General features: G+C 38.6%; 1 protein-coding gene across 1 annotated transcript in view; it reads left to right on the forward strand.

Moving 5' to 3' along the window:
• Positions 1-16175, forward strand: part of LOC107593902 (low-density lipoprotein receptor-related protein 1-like) — a 129091-nt gene that overhangs the window by 63548 nt on the left and 49368 nt on the right. The window contains exons 9-29 of the mRNA XM_016283779.1: positions 780-969; positions 1976-2119; positions 2239-2475; positions 2601-2781; positions 3074-3296; positions 3553-3742; positions 3960-4088; positions 4216-4356; positions 5274-5399; positions 5530-5646; positions 5742-5822; positions 5916-6083; positions 7574-7756; positions 8195-8392; positions 9260-9505; positions 10142-10339; positions 12376-12580; positions 12682-12846; positions 12912-13156; positions 13537-13668; positions 15013-15240. Coding sequence (XP_016139265.1) covers positions 780-969; positions 1976-2119; positions 2239-2475; positions 2601-2781; positions 3074-3296; positions 3553-3742; positions 3960-4088; positions 4216-4356; positions 5274-5399; positions 5530-5646; positions 5742-5822; positions 5916-6083; positions 7574-7756; positions 8195-8392; positions 9260-9505; positions 10142-10339; positions 12376-12580; positions 12682-12846; positions 12912-13156; positions 13537-13668; positions 15013-15240 — 3727 coding nt within the window. The remainder of the gene's footprint in view (positions 1-779; positions 970-1975; positions 2120-2238; positions 2476-2600; positions 2782-3073; positions 3297-3552; positions 3743-3959; positions 4089-4215; positions 4357-5273; positions 5400-5529; positions 5647-5741; positions 5823-5915; positions 6084-7573; positions 7757-8194; positions 8393-9259; positions 9506-10141; positions 10340-12375; positions 12581-12681; positions 12847-12911; positions 13157-13536; positions 13669-15012; positions 15241-16175) is intronic.

Below are 16175 nucleotides of genomic sequence, written 5' to 3' on the forward strand. Positions count from 1 at the left end.
TATTTTTTGTTTGTGATGGGTGAGAAAAAAAAAATGTGTGTGTGTATATATATATATATATATATATATATATATATATATAGAAACCACATTCTAGAAACCACAAGTTTTCCTGTATGCCACCAGCTCTTCTAAATGTAAAGTTCAGCAAGTACTCAAGCATTTTAATTGTAAGGCCCCAATCAGACAGAACGCTTTTTTTTTTTTTGCAGTGAGAGGTGCCTTTTTAAAAAAAAATTCTATTGGCAGTAAGCGTTTTGCGCACTGTTTATGCGCCCGAGCGCCTCACGTTTTAGCCGCCTGCTGCGCCTTGCATTTTTGTAGGAGAGCTCTGAATGCCTGAAGTTGAAAAAAAATCAACTCTGAGCAGAAAAGCACCTGACATCATTCGTGTTTTTTTTCCCCATTGTCCAATCAAATGAATAGAGAGGCGGGCCTTTTGTTGTGGTGGTTTACGGGTTCTTGAAACGTCTGGAGACTGCAATGATGAACTTGTGGTTTCTATATATATATATATATATATATATATATATATATACATACACACATGCATCAAGAACAACTGTCATGAAAAGTCATGGGGCCTTTGAATATTGTTGTGGAGAAGGTGAGGCTTTTGAGTCAAAAAGGTTGAGAACCACTTGTATAGGTGATCATTCTGGCCAATATATTGATCTATCATTTACCACAGTGCATCAGATGGCAAAAAGTGTACACTCTGTCACACACTTTATTCACAGTTGCTCTATTTTTTATGCTTTTTTTGTTTGTTTTGGCAGATTGAACATCTCTATGGTCTAACAGTGTTTGAAAACTATCTGTATGCCACCAACTCTGACAACGGCAACATGCAGCCCAAAACCAGTGTGATCAGAGTCAACCGATTCAACAGCTCTGACTTCCAGGTGGTGACACGCGTGGATAAGGGCGGTGCCCTTCACGTTTACCACCAGAGACGTCAGCCTGCAGGTACAACTGTGGGATTTTATTGTTTCTAAATGTAAAGTTCAGCAAGTGTTCAAGCATTTTAATTGTAAGGCCCCAATCAGACAGAACGCTTTTTTTGCAGTGAGAGGTGCCTTTTTTAAATTGTTTTCTATTGGCAGTAAGCGTTTTGCGCACTGTTTATGCGCCCGGGCGCCTCACGTTTTAGCCGCCTGCTGCGCCTTGCATTTTTGTAGGAGAGCTCTGAATGCCTGAAGTTGAAAAAAAATCAACTCTGAGCAGAAAAGCACCTGACATCATTCGTGTTTTTTTTCCCCATTGTCCAATCAAATGAATAGAGAGGCGGGCCTTTTGTTGTGGTGGTTTACGGGTTCTTGAAACGTCTGGAGACTGCAATGATGGAGGAGAAACTTGTGGTGGCTGTCGCAGGTTACCTGGAGCTGTATTTTTTAAAGTTTTTGCTAATATGACAGTTTACTTAATAGCAAACCAAAGATTTTAGAGCACTCACGCTATAATTCTTGATTAGACTGACAGGACAGCTGATTCAGTGGTTGCCTAGCAACATAAAAAAAACACAGCACGGTGCGCCACACATTTTCAAACCTGAAAAATGCGTTCTCTCTGATTGGGGCCTAAGGCAGCATAATTCACTCTCTTTTGGGAGAGGTACATTTTTACCTGTCTGACTCAGTACTATTCATTGTGGTGTATTTTTTTAAGTTTTTGCTAATATGACAGTTTACTTAATAGCAAACCAAAGATTTTAGAGCACTCGCGCTATAATTCTTGATTAGACTGACAGGACAGCTGATTCAGTGGTTGCCTAGCAACATAAAAAAAACACAGCACCGTGCGCCACACATTTTCAAACCTGAAAAATGCGTTCTCTCTGATTGGGGCCTAAGGCAGCATAATTCACTCTCTTTTGGGAGAGGTACATTTTTACCTGTCTGACTCAGTACTATTCATTGTGGTTTCCCCACTGGTCCCTAATATTAAAATTAGGCTTTTGTGTTCGTCCTCTCAGTCCGTAGTCACGCATGTGCTCCTGATCAGTTTGGGAAGCCAGGCGGCTGCTCCGATATCTGCCTACTGGGTAATAGTCACAAGAGCCGAACCTGCCGCTGCCGTTCAGGTTTCAGCCTAGGCAGTGACGGAAAGTCCTGCAAGAGTGAGTAAAGTCTCAATTCAGCCTGCTCAAACCACTCTAAACCAGTTTCAAACAGTGATACATAATTCCCCATTATAGGGCTTTCTTGCATATAATAAATTCTGTTTTTTTCTCCTCAGAACCAGAGCATGAGCTCTTCCTGGTGTACAGTAAAGGCCGGCCTGGTGTTATTCGTGGTATGGACATGCATGCCAGGGTGTATGATGAGCACATCATCCCCATTGAGAACCTGAATAACCCAAGAGCGCTGGACTTCCACGCTGAGACCGAATTCATCTATTTCGCTGATGCCACCAGCTACATCATCGGCCGCCAGAAGATTGATGGCACTGAAAGAGACATCATAGTGAAGGATGGTGAGTGCAGAATGATGCTGGGATGGTTTTTGTTAGAGTGATATTGAAGGTGGATGAATTAGACGGACAACTCCTCCATATCTCTCTCTCTTCTCCATCCCATTAATTTTGTCTCTTTTCCACAGGTATTCACACAGTAGAAGGTATCGCTGTGGACTGGATGGGGCAAAACTTGTATTGGACTGATGATGGACCCAAAAAGACCATCAGTGTGGCCAAACTCGAGAAAGCCTCTCAGACCCGCAAAACTCTTATTGAGGGCAAAATGACCCATCCTAGAGCCATAGTAGTAGACCCTTCTCATGGGTAAATTAATTATTTTTGCTTGATTCCACAATTTTAGAAGCCTGCCAAAAAATAAATAAATAAATCATACACCGGCAAAATATCTACTTTATTGTCATGAAATGTTAACAATTTTATGTATGTTATTTATTCACAATACACTAATAATTCTCATTGGCTTTTAGTGACCACGTTAACCTACCAAACCAGATTACATGCTCCCTACATACAGATAAACTAGTTAGAGTTGCACTAGAGTTGTTTACTTGAATCTACAGATTTGACTGAATGTGTAAATCCATGCTGTTTGCAGAATGATGTACTGGAGTGACTGGGAGGAGGAGCCTAAAGAGACCAATCGTGGCAGTATAAAGAAGGCCTGGATGGACGGTTCAAATGCTGATATCCTGCTTACTTCTAAAACTGTGCTGTGGCCCAATGGCCTCAGCCTGGACAGCCAGCAGGGCATCTTGTACTGGGTGGATGCATACTACGACCGCATCGAGATGGTGCTTCTCAACACCACAGAACGCAGGGTGAGGAAACACAAGCGTTTAAGGCAAACAAGGAAGCTGAAGTTAGCGTCTTGCATAAATTGAATTAACACATAAAGCAAAAACATCCTATGACCATTCTTTTTGCAAAAATTATCAAATTGTTAAAAAAAATAATGTTTTGTATATAAGGCACATTACTATCTTGCTCTGACAAAAGTGATTGAATGCAACTGACATCATAATTACGACTTTCCAACTTCAATTTGTATTAAAAAACACTTTTCTGTTCATCCAGACAGTATATGAAGGACAGGAGCTGAACCATCCCTTTGGCCTGTGCCACTATAAGGACTTCCTGTTCTGGAATGAGTACCGCAGTGGAGGAATCTACAAACTGGACCGGAACACCAAGAAGGCCACCTTGCTACGCAGTGAACGACCTCCAATCTATGAGATTCGCACCTATGACGCACAACAACAACAAAGTACTGAACACCCTGAGCATTTCTGTTTGAAAATTAGTCTTTTATGAGTCATATGTAAAACATGAGCTGACAGATCAAACAAAGGCTTAATTGTGTTGTTTTGTATGTTAACATTATTTATACAATGTTAGAGGTAACAAACTAATGAGATCCGAGTTTCAGTGGTTTTATTGTGAGTTTTATTGGGATCTGCTAAGGATGTTTTTGTTGTGTGTAGTCACAGGCTCCAACGTGTGCCGTGCCAACAATGGTGGCTGTAGCAGTCTGTGTCTGCTGACGCCCACTGGACGCTCCTGCGCCTGTGCCGATGATCAGATACTAGATACTGACAACAAGACCTGTAAAGGTGGGTATGTTGTGCTTTAAGTGGCCTGAAGTATAAATGTTACTGTGAATAACCTCAAGGAATTTTGAAAGGTCCTGTTTGGGATTTTGAGTTTGAAAATATTGTTGTTGTTTTTTTTTCTTGACAGCAAACCCTTCCTACGTACCTCCTCCTCAGTGCCAGCCTGGAGAATTTGCCTGTAAGAATAATCACTGTATTCAAGACCGCTGGAAGTGTGACGGGGACAATGACTGTCTGGACAACAGCGATGAGGCCCCTGAGTTATGCCGTTAGTGCCCTTTTGTCTCATATTTTCAGATATGCAAATAACAAAACCAGCATTCAAAAGCTTCTTTTTTTTTTAAATGTTTTTTTGAAAGAAGTCTCTTATGTTCACAAAGTCTGCATTTATTTGATCAAAGGTACAGTCAAAAAAGCAGTAATAATATGAAATATTATTATCATTTTAAATAACTTTTTTCTATTTTAATATATTCAATGTGATCAAAATACTGTATGATATGATCAAAAACATTTATTAATATTATCAATGTTGAAAACAGTCCTGATCCTTAATATTTTTTTTTCTTTGGAAACCATGATATACAGTGGTGTGAAAAGGTGTTGGCCCCCTTCCTGATTTCTTTTTTTTTGCATGTTTGTCACACTTTAATGTTTCAGATCATCAAACAAATTTAAATATTAGTCAAAGATAACACAAGTAAACACAACATGCAGTTTTTAAATGAAGGATTTTATTATTATTAAGGGAAAACAAAATCCAAAACTACATGGCCCTGTCACTTGTGTTATCTTTGACTAATATTTAAATTTGTTTGATGATCTGATACATCAAAGTGTGACAAACACGCAAAAAAATAAGAAATCAGGAAGGGGGCCAACACTTTTTCACACCACTGTATATTTTTTAAGATTCTTTGACAAGTTCAAAAGAACAGCATTTATTTAAAATAGAAATCTTATGTAACATTATGAATGACTTTATAATTTTTTATCGGATTCTTTCACTCACAGAATAACATAATCCGGTCTTAATCGTGGCATTAGTAACTGTAAATTTTTGCTTTTGTGATTCATACATCCATACCACTTGGTGTCCGTATAAATCAGGCTGTTATATCAGCCATCGAAGAAACCAAACATTACGGAGTGCACATTTAAATGGGCCTATTTGTCCTGTTTCAGACCAGCACACCTGTCCCGCAGACCGCTTTAAGTGCCAGAATAACCGCTGTATCCCCCTGCGTTGGCTTTGTGATGGAGACAATGACTGTGGGAATGATGAAGACGAATCTAACAGCACTTGCTTGGGTATTGTAAATGATTCATTTGAATGTTAATAGGATTTTAAGCATTTTTCAGATAAATGTTCAAGTACTTTGTGGTGTACACCAGCTTTTTTGCGCTTTGTTAATTGATCAGGTTTTATCTTCTCTCCCAGCCCGCACATGTCCTTCTAATCAGTACCCATGCGCCAGTGGCCGTTGTATTCCTGTCTCCTGGACATGTGACCTGGATGATGATTGTGGCGATCGCTCCGATGAACCACCATCTTGTGGTACCTAAATTTGAGCCTCTTTTCCTTTTGTCATCATGCCATGCTGACACTTCAAGAATGTTAATGTTTTTCCTCTCTCTTGTCTCTCTCTCCAGCATATCCCACCTGTTTCCCTCTCACTCAGTTCACCTGTGCCAATGGACGCTGCATCAATGTCAACTGGCGTTGCGATAATGGTGAGTTTCTAATGCTGTCTACAAAAAAAAAAATGCGTTTGTCACATCCTAACTTACAATGTCCAATAACCACCATTGTGTGTGTGTCCTCAGATAATGACTGCGGGGATAACAGTGATGAAGCTGGCTGCAGTCACTCGTGCTCTAGTGTACAGTTTAAATGCAGCAGCGGCCGCTGTATTCCAGAGTACTGGACCTGTGATGGAGACAACGACTGTGGAGATTACAGCGATGAGACTCATGCCAACTGTACCAATCAGGGTGAGTTTGGAAAAGTATAATTTTTAATAAACGAAAAGAGTTCTCATTCCAAACAGTTTTCTTAATTTTTGGCCAGTACGACTGCAGTCACAAACCAACATCTGATCCCAAACTAACTCACATCTACTGATTTCTTACTATTTATGTATTTGTTTGTTTGTTTGTTTGTTTATGATTTGACTAATGCAATGACTAATGCAACTGTGCTCTTCATTAACTGGAGTAAATCATGATTTCACAAACTGGGCTGTCATCTTTTTCTTTTTTTTGTGGCCTGTGGTGAAACACGTAAACCACAAAATCTTGAAGAATGTCTGTGAGGAGTGCAGGCAGTTAGAGTCCCTGTGGAGAGCAGTGTTAATGACTGCTCTGGGAACTGCTGTCTAGAGGGATTACACAAGCACTGATGTGCCAGGACGCTTGACGCATGAGCCGCTGGAGTATGCACACACGTGCATTTTTGTACATATCTCTCTCCTCATCTGTCCCCTCTCCACATGTCCCATTCATGTGGCTTCATAGCTGTTAATTGGTCAGTGGTTGGCTGGGCCCTGTGTGGATCAGGAATAGAGGGTTCTGGGCTCTGTCCTTCTCTTCTCTTCTCTTCTCTTCTCCCTATGGCATGCTGGTGCTTAATAGACTCACAGAATCAATGCAGGACGGATCAGAATTTAAAATATTTGTCAATATTTATATCAGCCTTTTAAAAAAAATAGAGGAGTGTGTTAAAGTAGCATAATAATTTTTGCTAAAGTATTTAAATAAATATTGGGATTTATTTATTATTTCTGCCTTTACTACATAAATTGTTTATTAGTACTATGTAACTGCTAACTTTTATATATTTTATTTTTGAATTCGTAAAATTAAAGGAAACAAAAAAAAACATGTCAGAAATGTTTTTAAAATAGAGAAGTGTGTCAAGTAGCATATACATTTTTGCTAAAATATTGAAATTGACAGAAATGTAATATTCCAGTCAGATTTCAGTACTGATATCGACTACTTTGAGTGTGCGTGTGTATGTGGTGTGTGTGTGTGTGTGTCTGAGAGAGAGAGAAAGAGAGAAACAGTGAATTCATGCAGCTCAAGCAGTATGATGTCATTCGGATCAGTTCACCCCAGTAGTTCCCTGTTCTAGGACACACTTCTCTCTGTTTACGGACGAGATCTGGTTTTCCGCTTTCCCCTCTTTAAACTCTGCCAGACACTAACCTTTGCCATGAGGGAAAGCCTTTATGTCCAATGCCTAATGATGGCCGTCACAGTGCCAGCCCTGGACCGCTGTTCATGAGAAAGTTTGATTTGGATCAGTTCATTGTGGTTGTGCCTCACACTGGTCATGATCACCATCCCTGGGGACTGATTTTTGACGTCAGGAAGCCAAGCTCTCATTACCATCAAATAATAAGATATGTGGCTGTGCCTTTGTATTAGTGTTTACACGGCTGCATTTTAATTGTGTGTCCCATTTCTGCCTTTGTCTGTAGCCACACGGCCTCCCGGCGGTTGCCACACGGATGAGTTCCAGTGCCGAATGGACGGCTTGTGTATTCCTATGCGATGGCGCTGCGACGGAGATACAGACTGCATGGACCTGAGCGACGAGAAGAATTGTGAGGGTGTCACACATATGTGCGACCCTGCCGTCAAGTTTGCCTGCAAAGACTCGGGTTAGTACACGCTTGGCTATCCTGAATGTTCTCACTCTTGTTTCAGGCAACCATGATAAATCAATGTCATGATAAATCAAAATATCACTACTTAAAAGCCCAAAATCAAAAGTTTTGTCAGTTTTAGTCTATGTTAGCTTTAACAGCATCTATATGCTAGTGTACTCCTTAAAAAAATAGCAGATTACACATTTACAAATTACGGTCTTCTAAAAATATTGATACTGTTGCATCTATCTTGCATATACCCATTTTCGTTCAGTAATATAATTCTGCCCTCCCCCGTTCTGTTATACAATGTTATACACCTGATGTGTAATATTGCTGTGCTGAAAATACAGTTTTTATTAATAAATTAAAAATGATAAATTGCAGCATGTTTGTAAGTGAATTCTGAATTTTGGGCCTAATTTTTTTTTGTTTCTTTGTGTGTTTTAGCTCGCTGTATCAGTAAGGCCTGGGTGTGTGACAGGGACAGTGATTGTGAGGATAACTCAGATGAAGAAAACTGCGAGGCTCTCGAGTGCAAGCTCTCTCACCATGTTTGTGCCAGCAACGACTCCATCTGTCTACCTCCTGAGAAACTGTGCGACGGCAAGGACGACTGCCCCGATGGCTCGGACGAGAAGCTTTGCAGTAATGCAAACACATTCAAAAACAAATACACTCAAGTTAAAGGAATATTTCACGCAAACTTTGTCATGTTTTACTCAACTTAATTTCATTTAGACATTTTTAATTGTTTCTGTGGATCACAAAAAACGAATGTTTGAATAATCACATAGGCTGCCATTCAAAAGTTTTAGGTCAGTAATTAAAAAAAAATTTTTTTTTTGAAAAATTAATTCAGCTAGGATGCATTAAATTGATCAAAAGTGACAGTAAAGACATTATGTAAAAATTATTATATTTTAAATGCTTTTTATTTGAACGTTATGTTCATCAAAGAATACTGAAGAAATGTCACATTTTACACAAAAATATTTAGCAGTCAGCCTTCATAATTAAACTGTTTCTTGACCACAGAGTCTGCATATCAGAATGTCTTTTGAAGGATCATGTGACACTGAACACTGGAGTAATAAATCACATTTTAAAAAATATTTAAGTAAAATTTTTTAAATTGTAATAATCACATGGACTACTTTTTTTTAAATTTGTTTATTTATTTGGTCTTATGTGGAACTTGACAGCCAGTAGATCCAGTAAAGATTTTTTTAAACATATTTTTTGTGTTCCATGGATGAATACCTTGAGGGTGAGTGAATATCAGAATTTTCACTATTGCGTGAACTATTCCTTTAAATCTTTCACGGTTGAACAGAGCATGCCAACTCAACTTGTGTTTCCCATTAGCATGACACAGAAATTTCAGGCTTGAATTCAATTGAAATAAGCACATTCTCTCCAACACATTCTTTTTGTTTTGACAGACTTGCAGCAAATAAATCACAAACACCCTTTCAATCCCACCTGCTTCTTACTTATCTGTTTTCGTTCTAGGTCTTTGCACGGTGGATAATGGAGGCTGCAGCCATAACTGTACCATCGCTCCTGGTGAGGGCATCCTGTGCTCCTGCCCAGCTGGCATGGAGCTGGGTACCGACAACAAGACCTGCCAGATTCAGAGCTTCTGTGCCAAGCATCTCAAGTGCAGCCAGCGCTGCGTGCAGGAGAAGGCCACTGTTAAGTGCGCCTGCTATGAAGGCTGGGCACTCGGGCCAGACGGCGAGAGCTGCAAGAGCACTGGTGAGGGAAAGACAGGGCGAATAAAGATACCTAGAATATTTACGTTTTACTTGATCTCTTGATGAAATGTACGGTACACTGGTGTATATAAAAGGGTGTCACTATGAAATAAATTGGTATTAAGAAGGCACAGTACAGTAATTTTATATCTAGGTAACAATATATGACAAAGTAGTTGTTTTTGCTGGAACTTTTGCAGATTGTGATTAAGCTATAGCATTTGTGCATTTATACTAAATGTTTTGCGACTACTGTTTTTCATACAAATACCTAGAAACCATATAGTTACATTTTTACCATGGTATTGAAGTGCTGTATGTGTGGTTTTAACTGAAGTTATCATGATCTAAATGTAGGCTATTATGGAAAACTCGAACTGTTTTCGATAATGAACATAAATTTACATAATAGTCAACTCAAGCTACTTAAAAGAAATAAAGATTTGAAATTTATCAGGATAATTATTAATATTGACTGATATGAAATTTTTTTTATTGTGATAATTTTTTGGGCCATATCAGCCAGCCCTTATGTTATGTTATGTCATGTCATGTGACTTTCTGGACTTTATGGAGTGAAACCAATATAAAGGATTAGCAGTGTGATGTCCTAATGTGCCATGTCCATGTTCTTTAGATCCATTCAAGCCCTTCATCATTTTCTCCAACCGGCATGAGATCCGTCGGATTGACTTGTACAAGGGCGAGTTCAGCGTGCTGGTGCCTGGCCTGCGTAACACCATTGCCCTGGATTTCCACCTCAACCAGAGTTCCCTCTACTGGACTGATGTGGTAGAAGACAAGATCTATCGGGGAAAGCTGTCGGAAAACGGAGGTAAATGAATGTGTTAGTCCTATGGGAGTGGTTGTTCCTAAGTCAAATGATTAGTTGTGAAGAATCTATTCTTGGTTAAATACAGCTCACACTTGCATGCTGTTGATTACAAGAGAAAACATTATAAGAGGCCTGCCATGCTATCGACAGAGTTTAAACTGTATTTAACCTAGAATATTTGAAGGACATGCCAGTTGTCTCAATTATAGTTTTATATTCTGTAAATAATTTATATATAAATATTATAATTTATATCTATATTAATTTATATGAAACACTTTTTTAAAATGACTCATATACACACGCACATTCACACAGTAAAATATATATATGTAAAATGTGTGTGTGTGTGTGTGTGTGTGTGTCTTTGGGTTAGGATTATAGTCACAAACATTATTTTTAGTTGGAAAACTTTGTTAGTTAAGTTAATAATGGCTTTGGGAGCTTCAATCACATTCTCTTGTTTTAAATACTTGTTTAAAGTTCTGAGTTGACTTTGTTGTCTAACTATGTTTTCCCACATTGTTCTGTTCTTTTCAGCATTTCAGAAGTTAGTCCATAATTATTACAACTATTTTCGGTTCACAAAACCACAGCGTGCGTCTAAGTGAGTCTGTGTGTGATCGTAGCACAGGAATTTGCAGACCTCTGTCTTTACCCATTTGACTCATTCCTAGTTTGCATGACTACAGCCAGAGTAAAAGTAAAGTGTCGGAAGCACCATGTTGCTTTGAAACATGTGGACACACCTCCCTCCTTCTCTAAACAGCTCTTTCCAGAGAATACGATACACTGTCCAAGTTTTGGATCCCTGCTGTCGTCTTTGACAGTGTAAAAATATGACTGATGTTGCTGCCAACACTGAAACAAAGTAACAAAGTGTTGTTTCTCAACCCCCAACAGAGAGGCTGCGCTGTCTCCAGCCCAACAGAGAGCCATTCTGGACCTTTAATTACTGCTCTGTATGAGAGTCTCTCTCACAGATGAGAGAGCAGCTTGCCTTGATTGAGAATTATTTTTTTCTCTTCCACATGGCTGTAGCTCAGAGTGGGGGAATATTTATTGCAGCATTGACTTATATGGCTTTCAGGTTGGAAGCCATCAAATGATTTCTTGGCCAATATATACAGTCTGAGACCATTGGTAAAAATGCTTCCACTTTGCATTTTTTATTTTAATACACCTTTTTCATTATAAAATGTATTATTTGTATGACAATTTGATGAAAAGTTGAACTGAGAAATTTAAATGAATTTCAGATTGTCAGGTTTTTCCTCCTTTTGCAGCACTTGAGCTGCATGAACTCCACAAGTTTGTGTGAAACGTGATGATCATGTTCTCCAGTTTGATTTGAAATGATACAAAGAACATTTTGCGCTTCAATGGAAGCAAGAACATCTGACCGTCTCTACAAAAAGTCACATGATCAGTCATAAATTTTCTTATTTGATTAGTGACCTAGAAATAGTGCAGAGTCTTACATATTTCTTAAGAGATGCACAGTATATCAGCACTGTATTTATTGCTGGCCAATATTAAAGATTCTTTTATTTATTTCTTGGTATCGGTTGATATTCAATATGTAATTGTGCATTTTTATTTCACACAATTTATTTTTTAATTTAAATTGCCTTTAAATCATCTAGGTGTCGCTTACATTTTTAAAAACACTAATAATTTAATAATTACAAAATACATATTTTAATAACACTGTTAAATATAGTCTTTAGCAAATCTCAAAATAAATGCCAATATTGATACTAGCATTATAGTGTTATGTAAAATTGATTTGTAGTGTTTAAAATGATTAATTTAAATGTTTTAGTGTTTTATATTTTAATATAATTAGACAAAAAAGTATAGGTGTTATCACATTATTAAAATGTTTAATGACTTATCAGTTTTGGCCAGAATTATAATATTGGATCCATAATTTCTTTGGTTAAATTTTCTTGGTACATTTTTCAACCTCCTAAACCTTTTATTTCTAGGTTTAACTTGGATTCCCATTAATTGTCCTGGTCTTGGTGTTTCAGCTCTCACCAGTTTTGAGGTGGTGATTCAGTATGGTTTGGCCACTCCAGAGGGTCTAGCTGTGGACTGGATTGCAGGAAACATCTACTGGGTGGAAAGTAACCTGGATCAGATTGAGGTGGCCAAGCTGGATGGTACCATGCGTACAACGCTACTAGCTGGAGAGGTGGAGCATCCGCGCGCCATTGCACTTGACCCAAGAGATGGGTAAAACATGTTATACTTTGACAGTTCTTTTATTTTTCAGTGATATTAATGATATCAACTTAAGTTGTTACAAGCAATGTCTCTTTCCCCCCCCGCCCCAGTATTCTGTTCTGGACAGACTGGGATGCCAGCTCCCCCAGGATAGAGGCTGCATCTATGAGTGGGGAGGGCCGTCGCACCATCCACAAAGAGACTGGGAATGGTGGCTGGCCCAACGGTCTCACTGTGGACTACCTAGAGCGCCGTATACTGTGGATCGATGCCAGGTATTGACACTAAAAGTGAAGTAAAGTGCAAAAGTGTCCACAGTAAGTAACCTTGATGTCTTTAGATCTGATGCCATCTACTCTGCGGCTTATGACGGTTCCGGCCTGATCGAGGTGCTCCGGGGTCATGAACACTTATCACATCCCTTTGCCGTCACCATGTATGGAGGAGAGGTCTACTGGACAGACTGGCGGACCAACACTCTGGCTAAAGCCAATAAATGGACGGGACACAATGTGACGGTGGTCCAGAGAACAAACACTCAGCCGTTTGATCTTCAAGTGTTTCATCCTTCTAGACAACCTCAGGGTGAGAACCAGCATGAGCTGAAGTAATATGTCAAAAAACTCTCAGGAACATTTTTATTATGCTTCGTGTTGTGTTTTAAAAGCTGTGAACACCAGTGTTGTTATTGTTAACTAAACCTATTAAAAATCATTTTCTTTAACTGAAATAAAGCTGAAATGAAATATAAATACTAGATTAAAAACTTTAACTTAAACTTGAGCTAATATCAGAAATTTTACCTAAAACTAATTTAAAATGAAATTAAAACAAAATATAAATTTATTAAAATTATCTTAAAATAAAAGCTTCTAAAATTTTAAATAAATACTGTAATCCTATATAAAAAAATATGAAAATAACACTAAAATAACACTGGAGAACATTTTCTTCCTCCTTTGCAGCTCCCAACCCGTGTGCGGCGAATGACGGGAAGGGGCCGTGCTCGCACCTGTGCCTCATCAACTACAACCAGACCTTCTCCTGTGCCTGTCCACACCTCATGAAACTCAAGCCAGACAAGCACACCTGCTACGGTAGGCTCCTCCTCCCTCAGCCCTAAGATCCAATCAAATGTCATGCTTTAGTTGTTAGCAAGTTTGAATGGAATACCATTTTACTAATTACTGAATACTGCACAATATATTACATTTCCCATGATCTTGGCATTGCAAACGACATACTTTACTGTTTGAGCAACAGGAACCACATAAATACGTTGTACTAAAAAACAGTTACATTATTCCACAATATACTGCCACATGACTTCAGTATGTTTTATTTATCAAATGTATTAACAATGGCTGCTGATATTATTTCCATTTTAATCCACCATAGTGCAAATGGGAGGTCAAGCGCATTGCATTGTGAGAGACAGTATTCCATGCAGTAATCTCTTTTGTTCTGCATGTTTTATGGAATGTATTAGATCACCCAGGTATTCCACATACTGCAGTAATAGTAAATTATTTGGAACATAACCTAAAGCCCGACTTGCAGTTTAAGTGAGTAGTAAGCAAAATCGCAAAGCCACAGACCTCCTTGCTGTGTTCTCTTTGTGTTAGCAACTAGCTAAATCCATTAACATTTCATTATTACTTCACTTTTAGGTTTATACATTTAAAAACTATTGTGGCAGCTTCAGTCTTGTATAATAAAAATCTTTCAAGCATTTTTCTTCATTTGAAGAGCATTAGCGAGAATTAGCTTCTAATGCATTCATGTGGTTGTACAATTAGAAAGTCCACAGAAAAAAAAAAATCATATTTTGGTTGACAATTTTTCAGTTTACTATTATTTAAATGCAGCAATTCTTATCTCACACAATTCAGTACAGATAGTATATGAATTACGGCACAGCATTAGGCTTTTTCTTTTAGATTCCTTTTGCGTTGGCGGTAGATCCTCAATGTTAGATTTTTCAGGTCGGGCTGAATGTTAGTAGTCTTGTGTGGGCTGTAAACCTCATTTAACCGCCAAGAAAACAACAGTGCACCCTGCCGCCCAGATGCACGATCAGTGTTTAGTATTCAGCAGCACAGCCTCCAGTATGGCTGTATGGAGAGCAGAGTGATTGGAGTAGAGGACCTGTAGTTTCAGTGATGAATTAACACTGACATTAGATAGTGGCAAACACAGGAGTAAGAACCACTCTTCTGTTCAGGCTAATCGATATAGAGACTGTAGTCTTTTCTACTACTCTTTGATCTTTACTGTATATTGTATTTATATATAAAAACTAATGACTATAACTTAACAATAGCATATATTATATTTATATATATATACATATATATATATATATATATATATATAAATGCTTTATTTTTGCACATTACATGCATTTATATCTAGTGACATTGTCTGTTTTTCTTGTCCAGAGTGCCGTCAGTTCCTGCTGTATGCTCGTCAGATTGAAATCAGAGGGGTGGACATTGATAATCCCTATTACAACTACATCATCTCTTTCACTGTGCCTGACATTGACAATGTTACAGTGGTGGATTATGATGCTCTGGAGCACCGCATCTACTGGTCTGATGTTCGCACTCAGACGATCAAAAGAGCCTTCATCAATGGGACTGGTGTGGAGACTGTGGTATCAGCTGGTGAGATAATAGTTTGAGCTTCAAAAGTGTAGACTCTTAAGTATACACGGGCCCCAAAACGTAAATGAACACTTAAAAATTGAACTTCATTGCTTTAGATAGCAACTGACAGGCTTCTTCAATCTTTTCTTTTCCCATTTTTTCCCCCAATTACTTTTAGCCATCTGATCTTCTGATCATTTTTAGTGGATGAGTGAAGTCAGTTTCCAGTTAACTATGGTCATGGTCCATTATGCTTGATGATCAGAAATTTTAAAAACTACTTTTTGGCTTCATTTTAAAAGTGCCATAGAATGGAAAACTTTATTTACCGTTGACATAGTTGAATAATAACAGTTCTGTACATGGAAATGACATACCGTGAGCCTCAAACAATATTGTTTCCTCCTTCTTCTGTAAACCTCGTGCATGTAAAAGACCACTGAAAAACAGGCAAATCAGAACATAACACAGACTGTGACGTTACAATCGGATCACTAATAGTTACGCCCCCCACATTTGCATATACTCGCCCATGTTCTAGGCCAGCCGGACCTCTTGGACCTGCACAGCCGAATCATCAGAAGTTCTGCAGGTATTGTGAAGAAACAAGCGAGGATAATAGCGAAAATGGCAGATCATGGAAATAAATGTTATGTTCTAGGCTGTGCAGGGGATGTGATGTGCAGGGATGGGTTGGTGTCTGTATTCAGAAAGGCACGGAAAGCAAATAACGCACGTTCTAATAAAATAACGCTAGCCACTAAAGGGACATGTTAGCTGCTTGCTAGCGGCAGCCTGTTACATTACAGTACATAAGATTTCACTTACCACATAAACAGAGTAAAGAGAGATGACTGAGGATGATGGCGACTGATTTACAGATCCTGAGCACCACTGACAAGCATCTGATCTTGTAAAATGTGTGGTAAGTACTGCCGCTGTAGTTTACACAG

The sequence above is a fragment of the Sinocyclocheilus grahami genome, unplaced genomic scaffold, assembly GCF_001515645.1.
Source record: "Sinocyclocheilus grahami isolate Dianchi unplaced genomic scaffold, SAMN03320097.WGS_v1.1 scaffold177.1, whole genome shotgun sequence".
Classification (NCBI taxonomy): Eukaryota; Metazoa; Chordata; class Actinopteri; order Cypriniformes; family Cyprinidae; genus Sinocyclocheilus; species Sinocyclocheilus grahami.